Genomic DNA, 15,956 nt, shown 5'->3' on the forward strand with positions numbered 1-15,956 from the left:
GGCAGGGACATGTCCCCACAGTGCTGGCAGGTGAGGGCATACAGGTGGGGGTGGCTGTCTCAGCACTGAGCCTGAGCCAGAGCCACTTTCCAGCCCCACCGGCTGATCCTGCTTGCCCTGCGGCTGCCGTGGCTGAGCCCGGGCTGTCCCGAGGATCATCAGGACACCGAGTTAGTTGGGTGTATTTCCCGGGGGAGGTTGTACATATTGCAGCCCTGGCACCCTGGAGCCCAGGGCAGGAGCCGCTCCAAACCCGGCTCCTGTCTCCCTCTGTGGCCAAGCCCTGCTGTGAATCCTCAGCTCCCAGAGCCAGGGGATCCAGCGCCCACCGCTCCCCCTGAACTGCTGTCCCAGAGGGCTCCGGAGGTGACAAGCACACAGGCTCCTAATTAGCCGGGTGGGCCCTTCCAATTATGCAACAATCTGAGCTGCCTCAGAGGATCCGGTTTTGCCTTTCCCAGGGAAAGGTGTGTGCCCCTCAGGGGCACCCTCTGCCCCCCATGGCCCCCCAGAGGCAGATGCTTTTTGAGGTACCCGATCAGCACCTGCGATTCTGTGGAGACCAAGGAACTGGCAGTGATTTCAAGCACGTTTTTTTCAGGGGACCTTGCAGAGGTGCAGCATTTCCCAAGGTGTGCACCCATCTTCTCATCAAATCTCCTCACAGACTGAAATACTGGCTAAATAAATACAGATACGAGCTAATTCTCGTGTGCACCCCACCTGCAGCACCTGCACCGCACGGCTCTGGTGTTGCTGCGTCCTGTAACCCCCGGGCCTGCCACTCAAAGCAGCGGCATTAAGTTAAGTTAAAAGCCTGTAAGTTATCGGGTGATTTAGGAATTTGTCGCCTGAACAATGCTGCGGGAAAATGCCCCCGGTGAGAGCTCAATCTGCTCCGGGACTGAGGAGGAAGAAGGCATTTAATCAAATAAATAGGCTTATTTTGGGTTGGGTCCGGGGCTGTTTTGCCACGAGGCTTCATCAATGCGGCCATCGAGAAAACAAAGCCGGGAGGGGAAACAAAGGCTCAGTCCCTGTCCGTGTCCTCCCCCGCCATGGGCAGTCCTGAGAACGCCCGAGCGGGACAGCCCTGCCCGCAATGCCGCGGCTTTCCCGGCTTGTTCGGCTCCCTGGGATCTGGGGCAGCACAGCCGACCTGGCACAGCACAGGCCGCTCCTCTGTGCCCTGCCTTGGGCTCGGCAGCACCGGGGCATAATAAATCACTTGCTTCTCCGTTTCAAGCCATTTTCAGTTTCTGGTCTCTCCGCAGAACTGAACTACAGGCTGGGGGCCCCTGCCCAGTCCTGCTCCCAGACCTGCTCGGCCATGGGCTGGAACTTGGGAACCCAACTGCAGAAACAAAAGTGAAAACAAACTTCCCGGACCGTGATCTTGGGCACAGTCCTGAGCTCACAGCCCAGCTTTTTGCCCTCCTTGCCCACGGTGGTGTGCCAGTTTCCCAGCTGCGGGGAGCATCCCCCCACCACTCTACTTTTGGGGGGCAACCTCAGCACTATTTTTCTTTAAAGACCAAGTAGTCACTCCACGGGTGAACGTGGTGTGGGGAAGCTCCAACGTGGACTCGGCGAGTGGGGAAGTGCCAAAACTTTGAGGGATCAAAGCAAGGCAGAGCAGCCCCAGTTCTTTGCCGTGATTTGGTTTGGTTTGTTTTACATCTCAAACCTTCCCTGCCAGAGCAATTCTGCACAGGCAGATATTGTTACTTTCACATTTCACATTTTAAAAAGTGCCCTTTTTAGTAAAAACTTGCCTGAATTTTCAATCCAACAGTCCAAAGTGGGGCTCCTCACTCCAGATTTCGACCTTTAGAGTCAGGATGGTCAAAAAGCACCTAAATCAGGGTCTTCATTAGATTTGTGATTGGAGTTTCCCCAGGAGTTTGGGGGAGTTTTGCACAGTCCTGTCACTGAGAGGATGCTGAGCTCTGAATATCCTTGTATCCCATCAAAAAACCCACCACAAGATCCCACGTGGCTGATGTGCCTTGGGAACCCTGCCCTAACACTGTGGGGTCCTTGGTTTTGGGGTACCCACCTGGAGAGCTGATATCGGCTGATTCCAGGCTGACCTAAAACACTTCCAAACAGACCAGAGGAATTCTGAACAAAGTTCTTTACTGCAGACTGAGCCCATCACCTGCTTAAAGACCGTGGGAGCCCCGAGGTTGCTCCCCAGTCCCCCAAACCCCACTGTACTGAGCAGGACCAGCTCCCATACTCTCCCTCCTCTTTCCACAGCAGGGCTGCAGTAACATATTAAATAAATATCGTGACATGAGCCAGCCAGCCCTGGGAGCCCCGGCGATGGATCCCGCACTGCTGGTGCCTCCAAATGGGGACCGGATGCATTTGGGCGGGGGGTGGGAGGGTGTTCACTCGGTGGGGAGGCAGCAAAGGGGAAGAGCATGGTGCTTTTGACCAGCAAAGTGTGGCGTGGCCCGGCCCTGGCCGGCGTTTTCCCCCACGGGGACACCAAACCCCCACGCCAGCCCAGAACACCGCGAGGGAGCAGCCGGAGGGGTCCCAGCGGGGTCACCCGGCCAGGGCAGCCGCACCCCTGGCACGGCCTCGGCCGGGCACATCCCTGGAGCATCCCGGGGCGGGAGGAGGGGGATGTCTCCTGTCCCCCCCGGTGCTGCCTCCAGTCGGGCCGGGGGACTCTCCAGCTATCCGGGGGACCCTCCATCGCCCGCCGAGGACCCTCTGCCGCCCGTGCTCGGGGGCGGAGCCGCCGGAGCGCTTTGAACGGCCCTATCGCCGCCGGCCGCGCCGCCCCGCACCGCCCCCGCCGTGATGCGGCCCCGGCTCCGCCTCCTCCGCTCCGCCGGCCCTGGGAGCTCCTTTCGCCTGTTTGCCCTTATTTAATTTCGAGTGCGATTTTGCTATTTTTAGCAGCTGGATTCCCTCCAGTAAGACTGGGAGCTCGCTCCGGTTTTTTTTTTCGCCCCCCCCTCCCCGCTTCTCCCCCCTCCCCTTTTTTTTTTCCCCTCGTTCCGTGCAAATGATTTTGACCCAGCTTCCTTCCTCCTGGAGCAATTTTTTTTCCTCTCTCTTTATTATTTATATAACTATGCGGGGCCTGGCGGGGCCGGGGATGCGGGGCTGAGCCGCAGCCTCTCTCTTCTTGCAGATCCGCAGTCGCCGCGGGCGGGAGGTCCCTTCGCTCCGCAACGCGGACCCGTCGGGAAAAACCAAACCAGCGAACCACCGCAAACGCCTCCCCGAGTGCCCGGCTCAAGGATCGCGCTGCCTGTGAGTGCCTCTGCCCCTCCTGCTGCTGCGGGGGGCGCGGGGCTTTGTTCGCTCTCGCCGCATGCGGGGCACGCTCGGCCCGGGGTTCGGGTTCGCGGTGCGAGCGGCGAGCGGCGCTTCGCTTTATTATTGGCATTAATTATTATTAGCAGGGTGCTGCACCTGGCGGGCCGCGGCGCGGGGAAGGAGGGCACGGGGGTCCCGGAGCCGCCGCTCCCGCCGCGGAGCGACTTCCCTGCACTTGCCGGGCTGCGGCTGATGCGCCCGCCCCGCACAGCGCGGGGCCCGCACGGCCCCGGGGCAGCCCCGGCTCGGCTCGCGGGGTGCGTGGGCCGGGATCGCGCGGGGTCGGGACCGTGCAAGGTGCGTGGCGGGGTCGGGACCGTGCAAGGTGCGCGGGGCCGCGTGCGTGGGAGCGGGGCCCGCGTGCGGGCCTGGGCCGGCGCAAGGTGCGGGGGGCCGGGCCGAGGCCAAGCCCCGCACACGTGACACGCACGCGGGTCGGTGCGAAGTTGCGGTGCCGGAGCTCGGCCGCCCCCGAACGGCGCCCGCACTGCGAGACCGTCGGGCCCCGCAGCCCCCGCGGGCAGCACCGGCTCCGGCGCGGCTTTATCGCCCCCCAGGCCAGGGGCTCCACAGCCCTTCCCGCCTCTTTTCTTTCTCCCCCACCTCCCTCCTTCCCTTCCTGTATCACTTCCTTTTATTATGCATCCCAGGAAGGAAGGGGGCACTTTGCTCAATGGCAGCCCCGGGGGGGCAGCCCCGCAGCGGGGCCGTGCCAGGGAGGAGCCCCACAGCCCTCCCGGCCCGCGCCCCTGCCCAACAGGCTCTTCAACTTCTGCTCCACGATTCCTTCCCCTCCTCCCTCCCCATCCCTCTGCCAGGAGGTGCGGCCGGGATCCTTCTCCAGCTGCCATCAGGCTGGATCTCCTGGGCGTGAAGAGATTTTATATATATATATATTTTTTTTTTAAGATCTAAGCCCCTGCCTGTCTGCCCGATTGTCCTGGGTCAGTTTGTTTAATCTAAGAGTAGGTGGCAGGAGAGGGGGATTTATGGGGATCTGCAGAGAGCAGCATAAGCCAGTGCAGGCAGTGGGGAAGGCAGGAGCAGGCCCAGGAGCATCGCCCCGAGGGGACAGGGTTGGCCCTTGTGCAAGGCAGAGGTGGCTGCTGAGAACGGCCCAGCTCCTGCTGTGGAGCAGAGGGAGTGACTGGGTTGGGGGAGGAGACCCTCGTGGCTCAGCATCTGTAGGGATGGAGAGGGGAGGAGGTTTTCTGCCCCCAGCTCCATTGATCAAGAGGCAGATGTGGCGCCTCCACCTCCAAACCGTGCAGAGATGTGTCCCCCTGGCCACATCCCCCACTGATCCTCCCTGCCTGCAAAGGTTTTTCTCTCAGCTGCTTCCTCTCCTCCATGGCAACCCAGCTGCTCCCTCCCTCCCTCCATGGCGCTGATGCACATGAGCAGGGCTGGAGCTACGTGCCAGGCACTGTCCCACAGGCTTGGGCTGCCCCCGGGGCCTGGCAGGTGCCACCGAGTCGGGAGCATTGCAGGGAGCTGGGGCTGTTCTTGAGAAAAGGCTGTTGGCTGGGAAGGTGCTGGGATGGGAGAGAACCACCCTCTATTTCCAGCATCCTCCTCCTAACTCTCCTCTGCTGGGGTGGAGTACGGAGAGCTCAGTCCCCAGCGTGGTTTCAGCTCTGGAGCCCTGGGGAGAGCTCTGAGGTGGTGGAGGCCCGGGTGGGAGGCAGAGGCACAGGAGGGAGGCAGAGGCAGGGGTGGGATGTGCACGTGCTTTCCCCAGGATCAACTCTGTAGCTGCAGGTTCTGGCTCAGGGGGCCAGACTCAGTAGCACCCCCAGAGTGCAGGGGGTCCCCTTGGCATTCCCAGCTGAGTTGCTGGGTGGGGTCTGGTCCCAGCCCCAGCAGGGACAGGGGACACGGCGTGGGGGGGCCATGCTGGGCCCATCTGTTTCCAGCTGCAGGAGGGGGCACAGAGCAGCTCGAGGCTGTGCTGCCTCTGACAGAGATTGACTTAAAAAGAGACAAATCCCCGGCCCAACCCGGCCACCAGCTGGCCTTTTGCTGGCCTAAATCTAAACCACACTTCTTTTTTTTCTAAGAGACTCCTTGAAGGGCTCTGGGATGCTGTGAGTAATATTTTCGGGGTGTTTACATGGCAGCATGGTTTCTGTCTCCCAAAAAAAAAGAAAAGACTCCGAGGGTGGTTTTTGTTGTTGTTGTTCTGCACTCATGAGTCACTTCCAGAGGGGAGCAGGAGCTGACGCCTGTTTTCTGAAAAGCCTCAGAGGTCTGAGCGTGGCTCCTCTCGCTGCACATCCTGCCCACACCCACTCCAGCTGCCCCAGTGAGGCTCAGCCTCCCAGGGGCTCTGCACCTACTGCCCCTGCAGCCCCTCTGGCCCAGCTGCTCCAACACCACCCAGCAGAACCAGTTGCTCAAAACTGAGTGTTCCTGTCCCAGAGGTAGGAGGGTGCCTCTGTCAGTGCACACAGACTGGGCACACACTCTCGTACCTGCCTCTCCTTGCCCTGTTCCTGCTGGGAATCCTCATATTCCGACTCCAGGCAGGAGGACCCTGCATGACCCCTGCACAGGGTCACCAGTAAGTGCAGGGACTGTGGCAGCAACCCCGCTCCTGTCCCCAATCCCATCCTCCTGGCTCCTAGGTTGGGAGCTGGGTGTGGAGCCACCCCCACGGCTCTGGAAAAGCAGGTTTTCCCTGCACCCCTGCAAGGTGGAGAGGGGAACATGGAGCCTTTTCCTCTGTGAGATTTCTCCAAGAGCAAGGAAAGCTGCCCAGCCCTTTGGGACATGCACAGGGGAGGGCACAACCCAGGATGCCCAGTCCAAGTGCCAGGCAGTGCCTGTCCCCAGTGGCAGCTGAGTAGCAGGGGCAGGGGTGCAGCACCCACCCTGGTGTTGAGGTGGGGTAGGAGCAGGGCTGCAGGAGCCTGTGCCCCCTCTCCAGGTCCTGGCACCCCCCTGGGGATGCCCAAGGACCCCAGAACCACCACTCATCCAGTCCTGACTTGCCAGTGCAGCAGCACATCTGGGATTCAATCCGGAGCCGCTCTCCTCTTTTTGGGGGAAGGGGCTGGGCAGGAAGGGGGGCTGGCCAAGGTGCTGCTCCCCACATGCTGAGGAGGCCCCAGGAGATGGCTCAGGGCTGGGCACTGGCTGATTGCACGGGGTGGCCATGCCACAGGCTTGGGGCAGGACACTGCCCTGCAGCCAGTGCATTTTTCTCCCCAGTCGGTGCCAGGATGCTGCAGGTGGCATCTCACCTGCCCCAGGGTGAGGGCTGGGGGACAGAATGGCCGGCTGGAATGGTGAGCCAGAGCCATTGCTGACTGACCTCCCTCCCTCCTGCTCCTTGTCACCAGTGCTGGCACAGACCATGAGTGAATCCAGTGCCAAATCCAGCCAGCCCCTGGCCTCCAACGGGGAGAAGGACGTGTCAGAGAAGAGGGGCCGAGGGCGGCCCAGGAAGAAGCCACAGGTATGTGAGGTCCCCTGAGGGGAAGGGGGAGAGATGGGCACCCCCAGGGCACGGGGCAGCAGGAAACCATCCCCCATCCGCACCCCTTGGGCAGGGCTGGGGACAGCCCTGGTGCAGCCCTTGTTACCCCTCTCTGGGCAGCACCTCCCCAGTGCTCACCAGCAGCAAATCCTCAGGGGGGGCTCCAGAGACCTCCAAGTGCTGCAGCACCCCAGGGCTGCTCCTGGCCCTGGGCTGGGGCTCCCTCACCCCTCCCCAGGCCTCTGAACCCGCCTTGGCAGACAGCTAATTAAAGCCCCATTAGCAAAAGCTGCTCAGAGGGATAAGATGCTGCTGGAGCCTTTACAAGTGCCAACCCCCCCTCGGTCCCCCTGCCAGAAAAGGTGATTTTGGGGTTTCCTGACGCTGCCTTGGCTGTGGCACCAGCACTGATTCACTGATAGGGGTCTGGGCTGAGGAGCCGTGGGGTCCACCCGGCTGAGCTGAGCTGCTGAGGCTGGGGGGACAGGTCATGTGCACGTGGCTGAAGGACACACAGGAGCCTGTGCTTGCTGCCTGATCACCAATCCCAGAGCAACCAGCGCTCCCAGTACCACATGCAAGAGATCTCTGCCCTGGCAGGTTTGGTGTGGAGAATGAGATTCCCAGGCTGGAGCATCCTGGGGTGCACTGGGAGCCACTCTGGGCATGCAACCCCCCAGGGACCCCCACCTGCAGCAACCCCCCTCTGCTCTCCCTCCAGCAGGAGCCCAGTGAGGCCTCGACCCCCAAGAGACCCCGTGGGCGGCCGAAGGGCAGTAAAAACAAGGCCACCCAAAAGGGCAGGGTAAGGTGCCTGGGGTTGGGGCTGCTCCAGCCAAGTGCTGGGACCACAGGTCTGGTTTGAGTTCAGTTATGGACAATTCAGGGCAGATGTGCCCCTGGGAGGGTGGGGGGATGTGGGCACTGCCCCCTGGAAGGGTGGGGGGATCTGGGGGCCATGTGTGTCAGCACAGGAGACCCATGACAGACCTGTTTGCAAAACACAGGACTCACATCCTGCACCCACCTCGTGAGTCACGGGGCATCCGGGCCTGGGGGTGCTGGTGGCAGTGCCCCAGGAGATGCCACTGGGGTGATGAATCTGGCAGTCCTGGGAGGGAGGAAGGGGAAGGCCACCCGCCCCCGGCAGCATCCTTGGGGACAGCCTGACCAAAATGCCCTTTTTTTTGGTTGTTGCTCAGAAAGCTGCAGTCACACCAGGGAGGAAACCTCGAGGGCGACCCAAAAAATCGGTGAGCAGCCTTTTCCCTTCCCCCTCTGATCTGGCAGGGTGCTGGGCACTTCAGGGGCACAGCATCCCCTGGCTGTCCCCACAAAGGTGGCGGTGGATGCTGGAGGAGCAGAGAGCAGTGAGCAGGCAGGGGACACGGTGTGGCACAGGGGGAGCTCTGAACCCACCTGTACCCTGGGGCTGGGGGTCTGAGTGGTCCCACCTCCCCACAGTCCCACAAGCAGCATGGAGGAGGCTGGTCCTGCCCTGGGCACGTGCTGGCACTCGCACTGTTGCCAGCATGGCTCCTGCAGCCTGTGGGCACAGGCACCCCTTTCCCTGAGCTTTCCCTCCTTGTTCCATTTTTTTTCCTTTTCCCGTTGGTTCACAGCTAAGGTGGGTGCCAGGCACCCACGAGCATCACTCAGATGGTTTCACCTCCTTTCCCTGCATGCCCCAGATTTTGCTCCTCTTCCCACTGAAATTCCTCGTGGAGCACGAGGGGCCGAGAGCAGCCAGGGCTGCAAACACGGGCTGTCCTGGCACCTCCTGCCCCGGTGTCACAGTGCCAGGGGCTGTTTGGGGACCCCAGGGCGGGCAGCCAGCCTGGGGGTGGGACGAGCCCGTCCTGTGCCAGCGGGGCCGGGCTGGGGACAGTGTCCCGCCCCGCAGCCCTGGTGGCGTTTTTTGTGAATGAAGCAAAGGAAGCGGGGGCTGGTGTGACTCAGGCTCAGTCAGCCCTGACTCAGCCCCGCGTGCGGGGTCACGGCCACCCACCCCGGGGCATGGGGCTGGATGGGGACACTGGGGCTGGATGGGGACAGCGGGCTGGGCAGGGGGGACACCCGAGGCTGGGCAGGGGGGACGCCCGAGGCTGGGCAGGGACACCGGGTGTGGGCAGGGGGGATACCGGGGCTGGTCAGGGACACCCAGGGCTGGGCAGGGACACTCGGTCCTGCCACCACCCCCCGGGGGCCCATTGGGGACCCAGCCGTGGCACCAGGGACTGCAGCCACACACTCACAGGTGTGCACCTCGTGGCACGCGGCCCCCACTCCTCACTGTGAACACACCACGGGGCTTCTCACCTGGGATTTGATCTGAACAGTTGGACTTGGGAGTCGGGGCCAGTCCTTGAATGCAGGAGGTGCTGGTGCTGCAGTTTCCCTCACTGCACAGGGGCTGTGATGTCCCCCTTTGTGTGGGGACAGCGAGCAGGGTGCACCCCCTGGCACTGCCAGACACTCTCCCTTTGCCTCACAGCAGCAGACCGAGGAGGAGGTGAACATTTCCCAGGAGTCATCCGAGGAGGAGCAGTGACCCCTCCCGAGCCGGCGCTACCTCGTGGCCCGGGAAGAGGGACCGGGAGAGACGTCCCCGCGCCGCCCTGGCTTCTTCCTCCTCCCTCCTCACCCTCAGACAACGGCAGCACTGGAAAATGGCCCGACCCCGGCGGCTCCCGCAGCCCCTGCCTGCGGGGGCATCTGCCCCGGCTCCCCCTCCCCAGCACGGGGGTCGGGGGCAGCCCCACTGGAAAGGGGGGGCCTGGCACGAGAGCTGGGGCTGGGCCCCCCCCCCTTTGCTGCCCCCCACGCAGTGACCTTGCCCAGCCAGAGCGGGTGGTGGTGTCACCCCCTCCAGCTCTGGGCTTTGCCCAGGGGCTCTGCAGGGAGGAGAGTGGGGGGCAGCCAAGGTGAGCCCCCCATAGCCCCTGTGCCCTGCTGCTGCCCAGGCCCCCTGCCCCCCCAGCCCTGGGGGGCTGCACTGTGTGTGGGCGCAGCGCCCGCGGCGTGCCCGGCCCTGGGACTGCCCGAGCAGGGCCGGCTCGGGCAGCCCTTTCCTCATAGGTTCTGGCATAGATATATATATTTTTTTTTAGTACTTTTTTTTCCTTTCATTCACAACTACCTCTGGATATTTAAGTTCTACTTTCTGAACTCACAGACGTGCTGCTGGGGCACCATGGGCTTGGTGGTTCCTGTTTTGGGGTGTTGCTGGAGGCCGTGGGGCATTTTTTTCCCTCCCCTTTTTTTTGGGCTTTGTTTTCCTTTTTTTAAATTGTTATTTTAGGTCTAGGTTTGCTCTGCTGCTCCGGGGGCCTGAGGCTGGCAGGGCAGCGGGGTGGGCTGCTCCCCCCTCCACGCTGCCCGGGCCCAGCGGCTGCAGCGGGACTGGAGGTCCCAACGGGACACGGTCGGGGGCTGGTTTGGGTTATTTTGGTTCACTGTTAACGACCTTTTGGGTTCCTATTTGTAGTTACTTGAATAAAACATTTTATGGACGTTTGATGCCTCTGCCCCAGGCCCCAGCAGTGGGGGCAGGTGGGTTCACACCTGGCTGATGCACAGGGCACCTTCTCCACTGGCACAGCAGAGCTGGTGGCAGCCCCGGCCACCCCTGGGCACAGGCAGGAGCTGCTGATGGAGAGACAGACACGCACAGCCCACTGCCCCCCAACCCCACCCGAGGCTGGGGCGGTGCTGCTGAACCCCCAGCCCCACATGGAGCCCCGTGGCTGAAGGCAAAGACACTTTTATTTGCTCCATCTCCCCCTGGGCATCCTGCCCGGAGCCCCCTGCCCCGTGCCAGGCCCACCTGGAGCCTTCCAAGGGGCTCCTGGACCAGTTCAAGCAAAAAGAAAATGGCAAAACCGGGTGCCAAGGTGGGGGATGTCCCATCCTGGTCAGTGCTTGGGTGTGGATCGCTGGGAGCCGTGGTGGCACCACTGTGGGCACATCCTGCCTGTCCCACGGTGCCAGCACCATCCTCCCTTCCCTCCCGTGGCAGGAGCTGGTCCTGGAGCTCCAGGCAGGGTCAGGCCCTCCAGTCCCTGCGTGGGGCCCAGCTGGGCTGCACCTGCAACAGAGAAGGGCACACCTGCACACCGGGCAGAGGGGGAACCAGAACCCCCGTGCCAAGCAGGGTGCAGTGCTGGCTGAGGCTGCCCAGGGCTCGCAGGCACCAACACTGCCCAAACCCGCCGGGTTACACCCACAGCCTGTCCCCCCTGAAGGTGCACTCAATAATCCTGGAAGTGTTTTTCAGCCTTAGAGACTCAGTGACTCCCGGCGCTCCCTCGGGACAGGCACCTGACTTCGCTGCTGTGTAAATTCCTCCCGGAGAAAGGCCCGTTCCCCGCAGCAGGCGGTGCCCACCTGAGGCTCCTCGGGCCCCCTCAGCAGCAGCTCCTGCTCGGCCTCGGGCGGCTCCTCGGCGGGGTCGTAGCTGTACATGGGCAGCAGGCGGAGGCGCAGCCGCTCCGCCCTGGGGGTCCCAGGTGAGCGGAGCCCCCTCGGAGCCCGGGCCAGCCCCGCCCGCCGCTCACTGCGCTCACCTGCGCTGCTTCCGCGCGTACATCACCTGCGGGCAGCGCCGTCAGGGCACGGGGCAGGGCTCGGGGGGCTCCGTGCCCCCAGCCCACCCTGCCCGCCCACTCACCGCGGCCAGGACGGCCCCGAGCAGCGTGAGGAAGAGGAAGGGGCCCAGCACGGAACCCACCAGCGAGTCCCCCGCCGTGCCCGGGGCCGTGGGCGCCGTCACGTTGCTCATGGCCCAGCGCCGGCTCCTGCCCGCACGGGGGACGCGGGTGGGCGGCCCACGGGGGCACCGCTGCGACCCACACCTGCCCGGGAGGGACCCCCAGCCCGGGAGTGACCCCCATCCCGGGAGTGACCAACGCACAGGTAATAACCCGCCGCCCGCCCGGTAATAACCAACTGCCCCGGAAATCCAAACACCCCCTGACCCGCACCCCCAATCCCCCCTTTGGACCCCCCGCGCCCCCAATCCCCCCTTTGGACCCCCCGCATCCCCAATCCCCCCTTTGGACCCCCAATCCCCCCTTTGGACCCCCCGCACCCCCAATCCCTCCTTTGGACCCCCCCGCACCCCCAATCCCCCCCTTTGGACCCCCCGCACCCCCAATCCCCCCTTTGGACCCCCCGCATCCCCAATCCCCCCCTTTGGTCCCCTAAACCCCGCTCTGGACCCCCAATCTCCCATTCCCCCCACTTTGGGCCCCCAATCCCCCCCTATGGCCCCCCAGTCCCCCATTCCCGCCGTTCCCCCCGGAATCCCCGCGCCCCCCCCGGCCCCGCCCACCTGCGCGCGCCGCCCGCGCCCGGAACCCGCGCGGCGCGTGACTGGCGGGAAGGGCTGGGAGGGGGCGTGGCCAGCCGGGGGGCGGGGCCATGGCGGGTGCGGCCGGCAGGGGGCGCCAGAGACCGGGCGGGGGCGGGAAAAGGGGAAGGAAAAGGGCCGGGAAATCCGGGAAAGGGGAAAAGGGGAAGGGAGGGAGGGGAAAAGGGGAAAGGGAAACGTGAAGAAAAGGCCCCAGGGGGCAGCACAGGGAGGGACAAGCGGAGGTTTGGGCGGGCAGATGGAGGCAGGGAAGGGGGCACATCTGGCCAGGTGAGTGCACAGGTGGGGGCGTGAGTGAGAGAAGAGACAGGGATGGATGGATGGATGGATGGATGGATGGATGGATGGATGGATGGATGGATGGATGGATGGATGGATGGATGATGGGTGGGTGGATGGATGGAGGAATGGAGGGATGATGGATGGAGGTGTGGATGATGCATGGATGGATGGATGGGTGGACAGGGGCAGATGGACAGAGGGATGGAGATGTAGGCTGGGGTGAGCCAAGAGCCCCACTTGGCTGGGGCAGACGGGGGTCCCAGAGGGTGCAGGCACATGGACAGGGTCACCCACGCCAGGGGCTGCTGTGGGTCCCTGGACGGGGCTCCTGCTGTGGCCAATGCCCCCAGACCAGCCCTGCGGGGACCCCGGGCAGTGGCAGTGGCAGTGCCATCCCCGGGCAGTGGCAGTGGCAGTGCCATCCCCGGGCAGTGGCAGTGCCATCCCCGGGCAGTGGCAGTGGCAGTGCCGCCCCCGGGCAGTGGCAGTGGCAGTGCCACCCCCGGCAGTGGCAGTGCCACCCCTGGCAGTGGCAGTGGCAGTGCCACCCCTGGCAGTGGCAGTGGCAGTGCCACCCCCGGCAGTGGCAATGCCCCAGCCCTGATCCAGTCCAGGGCTAATCCGCTTTGCCCGCGGGGACCAGATGGCCCCGCTAAGTGGGTCAGGCAGGAGAGGGACACTGCAGAGCACCGGCCCCATCGCACTTCCCATCAGCTGCAGAACAATCACCATGTGAGATGAGGAGAAAGAGGGGCCTGGACATGGCACAGCTGGGGGGACACGACTCCTGGTGCCCAGATTGGCAGTGGGACAGGGCTCAGTGCCACTTTGGGGCATCCAGAGCATCCTGAGCTCCTGGTCTGCAGCCCCTGGGAGGAACTTGTCCGTGGCAAAGGCCAGGGGGAGGCCAACCAGCCACACAGCAGAGGTCCTTCCTGCCTGCACCTCTGCCTGCAGTGCTGCCCTCACCCCCTGCCCAGACCACAGCAAGTAATTTTCCCCGCCCCAGCCTGGAAAAAGACACAGCTTTCCCACCTGTAAATCCCACATGACTGACTTTTTCCCATCCACTGCTGCCCAGAGCATCCAGTCGGGGCGGGGGCAGTGGAAAGGTTGCACATCCCTGGTGAAATGTCCCCCTTGCTTACCCCGGAGTGGGAAAGGATGTCAGGGAGGCTGAGGGCAGCATTGCCACTGCTCCTGGGCACAAAGCACCTTACTGACCTGGGTAGAAGGTGGGGTCAGCCAGGGATGGCAGATTTTTAGCAGGTGAGGAGAGCTGAAATACCAACACAGGGTATTTTTGCCCCAACCCCCTGTGAGACATCAGCCCCCTCCCTTCTGCTGCTCGGCCCCCAGCACATAACTGGGGACAGCCTTGCTGAGCTGCTAAGCTCCCGTTTAAGCAGCTGAGAGCAAGGGGCCAGATTTCCAGCCAGCGTATCCCTCCAGCTGCTCATCGGGCCAGGAATGCCGGGCAGGGGCCGGTGCTGCCGTGCCCAGGGGGCACAGACTCTGCTCGGGCACTGACCAGCACAGATCACTCTGCCCTCGGTGAGGCCACTGTGCATCAGCCACTGTGCTTTCCCTCCCTGCAGCATCACAGTGCAGGAGGAGCCTGGTCACATCCAGATCCCAAAGGGTGTTTGCAAAGGGTGGTAAGAGATGGATCTCCAGACCAGGACACATTTACTGTGCAGAGCAATGTGGGAGCTCACCTTCCATGTCCATGAGCCGTGCCCACCCTGCCCAGGCTGGCAGTGTTGGCACCACGCACTGCAGGAGCCGCTGGTGGGTGCTGGTGCTCTCAGTGCAGGTTCCACCCGTCCTCTCCCACTGCCAGGGGCTATTCCCATGGGAAGGGGTCTCAGGAAGGATGTGAGAAAGAGGTGGGAGCAGATTTGGAGACGGGACCACTTCTGCTCCACGAGGCTCTCTCCTTAGAATGCTCCGTTTCATTGCAGGGTGCCCTCCCTCTCAGCGAGCCCACCTCAACACCAGGCTGTTGGTGACATCCCTCCAGTTCCTCTTCCAGGCTGTGACTGTCCCAAGCCACTGCAGGGAGGGCTTTCTCCTCAGGTGACACTGTTGGCTGTCTCCAAGCTCATGTACATGGGGAACAGCACCAGGACGGAGAGACCAGGCTGGAGGCAGATCTGTGTGAAATACTGGTGAGTTTATTGGTTGGCACTAATTACAGCCCACACTCTTGGCAAACTGGCATCCATGAATTTTGGTTTTGTAATTTTTTACTTGACAGCCACCCCGTGCACAGAGAAAGCCCCTCCCAACAGGACCCCAACCACTCTCTGAGGGAGTGAGCACAGAGCGGGCAGAGCCCTCTGGCCTTCCTGGAGATCCTGTGGATGAAAGACCAGAATCACACAGGTATGTCCTACACCTGCCAGTCAGGGCCAAGCAGGAGAGCACCTGCCTTATCCAGAGGCTTCAACTGAGATCTGAGCCCTGAAGGAAAGGGGACATGTTTTCACTTATGATTAACTGAAAACACTTGGAAATCTCAGGCTTCTTTTAATTCTAATAACCTGTATCAGCTTTCTTCCTCCAAACTTGCTGACACTTCCCTGTGAAAGCCGAATGGCAGGAGCAGCACAAGAACCTCCACCAGACATCCCAACCGACCCCAGCACACCCCACCCAGCTGACACCATATCCCAACCACGCCCACCACGTCACACACAGCAGGACACCCAGGGGTCCCTCACCAGGCTCTGCAGCTCCATCAGGTCCCCACCCCAGGCCTGGACATTTGGATGACTCAGAACAGGATCTGTGAGGGGTCAGAACCCGTTTTCCCTCGGGCTGCTCACACCTGTCAGTGCCTGGGTCGGTGTCAGTCCCACCCTCAGTCACAAGGGTGAGTACAAAGGTACCAGCTCAGACATGAGGCAGAGACAGGCAAAGCCCACGGCTCTGACTGACTGTGGAGGTTCCTCAGCTCAGGATGGAGAAGGCTCAGGCAGACACACTCACACCCATCTCCAAGGGCTGCCAGGGAGCCCCAGGCACACAGAGCTCATGGAAAGATGGAGCAGCAAATGTAAAGTGATTGTTCCAGGTCTTCTGATATAATAAAAATTCCCACCTTGCCACCAAAAAAAAAAAAAAAGAAAAGAAAGAAAAAAAAGAAAGAAAAAACCCCCCTATGGACTAGCACCAAAAAGAGATTTTAGAAATCTCCTGAATACAACTTCAGTCCAGTTCAGTTTCTTTTTCAACACCTACACCTCTCCTTGGTTATGTACAGACTCCTGACACTATCCCAAGTAGAGCACTACAGCTCTGCCTCTGCTGCAGCCCAGAGCAGCTGGGTTAGTTCACTGCAGTGTTAGGAAAGGCAGGATCCCACCCTGTGTGTGTCAGGGGCTCGGGGACAAGCCCAGGGGTGCTCCAGCCACAGGGTCACTGTGTCCCAGCAGGGCCACAGCCACCTGATGCTGCTGCTGCTGACCAGGAGAA

General features: G+C 62.4%; 2 protein-coding genes across 7 annotated transcripts; one reads left to right on the forward strand and one right to left on the reverse strand.

Annotated features, from left to right (window-relative positions):
- Positions 1-2,824: 2,824 nt before the first annotated feature.
- HMGA1 (high mobility group AT-hook 1) lies at positions 2,825-10,335 on the forward strand. Of its 4 annotated transcripts, none has more exons than XM_071578792.1 (6): positions 2,825-2,933; positions 3,155-3,276; positions 6,687-6,802; positions 7,545-7,628; positions 8,026-8,076; positions 9,318-10,335. In XM_071578792.1, exons 3-6 carry the CDS (start codon positions 6,701-6,703, stop codon positions 9,372-9,374), a joined length of 294 nt encoding a protein of 97 aa, XP_071434893.1. In that variant the 5' UTR covers positions 2,825-2,933; positions 3,155-3,276; positions 6,687-6,700; the 3' UTR covers positions 9,375-10,335. The 4 variants fall into 4 exon arrangements, with proteins under 4 accessions (XP_071434893.1, XP_071434895.1, XP_071434894.1 ...); XM_071578794.1 differs by having other exon boundaries at positions 9,321-10,335; XM_071578793.1 differs by having other exon boundaries at positions 7,548-7,628.
- Positions 10,336-10,570: 235 nt separating this feature from the next.
- Positions 10,571-11,835, reverse strand: SMIM29 (small integral membrane protein 29). 3 transcript variants are annotated; one of them, XM_071578790.1, is made up of 4 exons: positions 11,553-11,835; positions 11,389-11,414; positions 11,144-11,318; positions 10,571-10,910 (listed from the first exon to the last, which is right to left on the reverse strand). In XM_071578790.1, exons 1-4 carry the CDS (start codon positions 11,601-11,603, stop codon positions 10,869-10,871), a joined length of 294 nt encoding a protein of 97 aa, XP_071434891.1. In that variant the 5' UTR covers positions 11,604-11,835; the 3' UTR covers positions 10,571-10,868. The 3 variants fall into 3 exon arrangements, with proteins under 3 accessions (XP_071434891.1, XP_071434889.1, XP_071434892.1); XM_071578788.1 differs by having other exon boundaries at positions 11,493-11,834; XM_071578791.1 differs by having other exon boundaries at positions 11,210-11,318; positions 11,493-11,831.
- Positions 11,836-15,956: the final 4,121 nt, after the last annotated feature.

The sequence above is a fragment of the Pithys albifrons genome, chromosome 28 (genome assembly GCF_047495875.1).
Source record: "Pithys albifrons albifrons isolate INPA30051 chromosome 28, PitAlb_v1, whole genome shotgun sequence".
Taxonomy (NCBI): Eukaryota; Metazoa; Chordata; class Aves; order Passeriformes; family Thamnophilidae; genus Pithys; species Pithys albifrons.

Coding starts and splice junctions, on each gene's coding strand:
- HMGA1 (XM_071578792.1), top strand. CDS start 6,701: ATGAGTGAATCCAGTGCCAAATCCAGCCAGCCCCTGGCCTCCAACGGG. Junction 6,803..7,544: donor GGCCCAGGAAGAAGCCACAG/GTATGTGAGGTC, acceptor CTCTCCCTCCAG/CAGGAGCCCAGTGAGGCCTC. Junction 8,077..9,317: donor GAGGGCGACCCAAAAAATCG/GTGAGCAGCCTT, acceptor TTTGCCTCACAG/CAGCAGACCGAGGAGGAGGT.
- SMIM29 (XM_071578788.1), bottom strand. CDS start 11,603: ATGAGCAACGTGACGGCGCCCACGGCCCCGGGCACGGCGGGGGACTCG. Junction 11,415..11,492: donor TCGGGGCCGTCCTGGCCGCG/GTGAGTGGGCGG, acceptor CGCTGCCCGCAG/GTGATGTACGCGCGGAAGCA. Junction 11,319..11,388: donor TACGCGCGGAAGCAGCGCAG/GTGAGCGCAGTG, acceptor TGGGACCCCCAG/GGCGGAGCGGCTGCGCCTCC.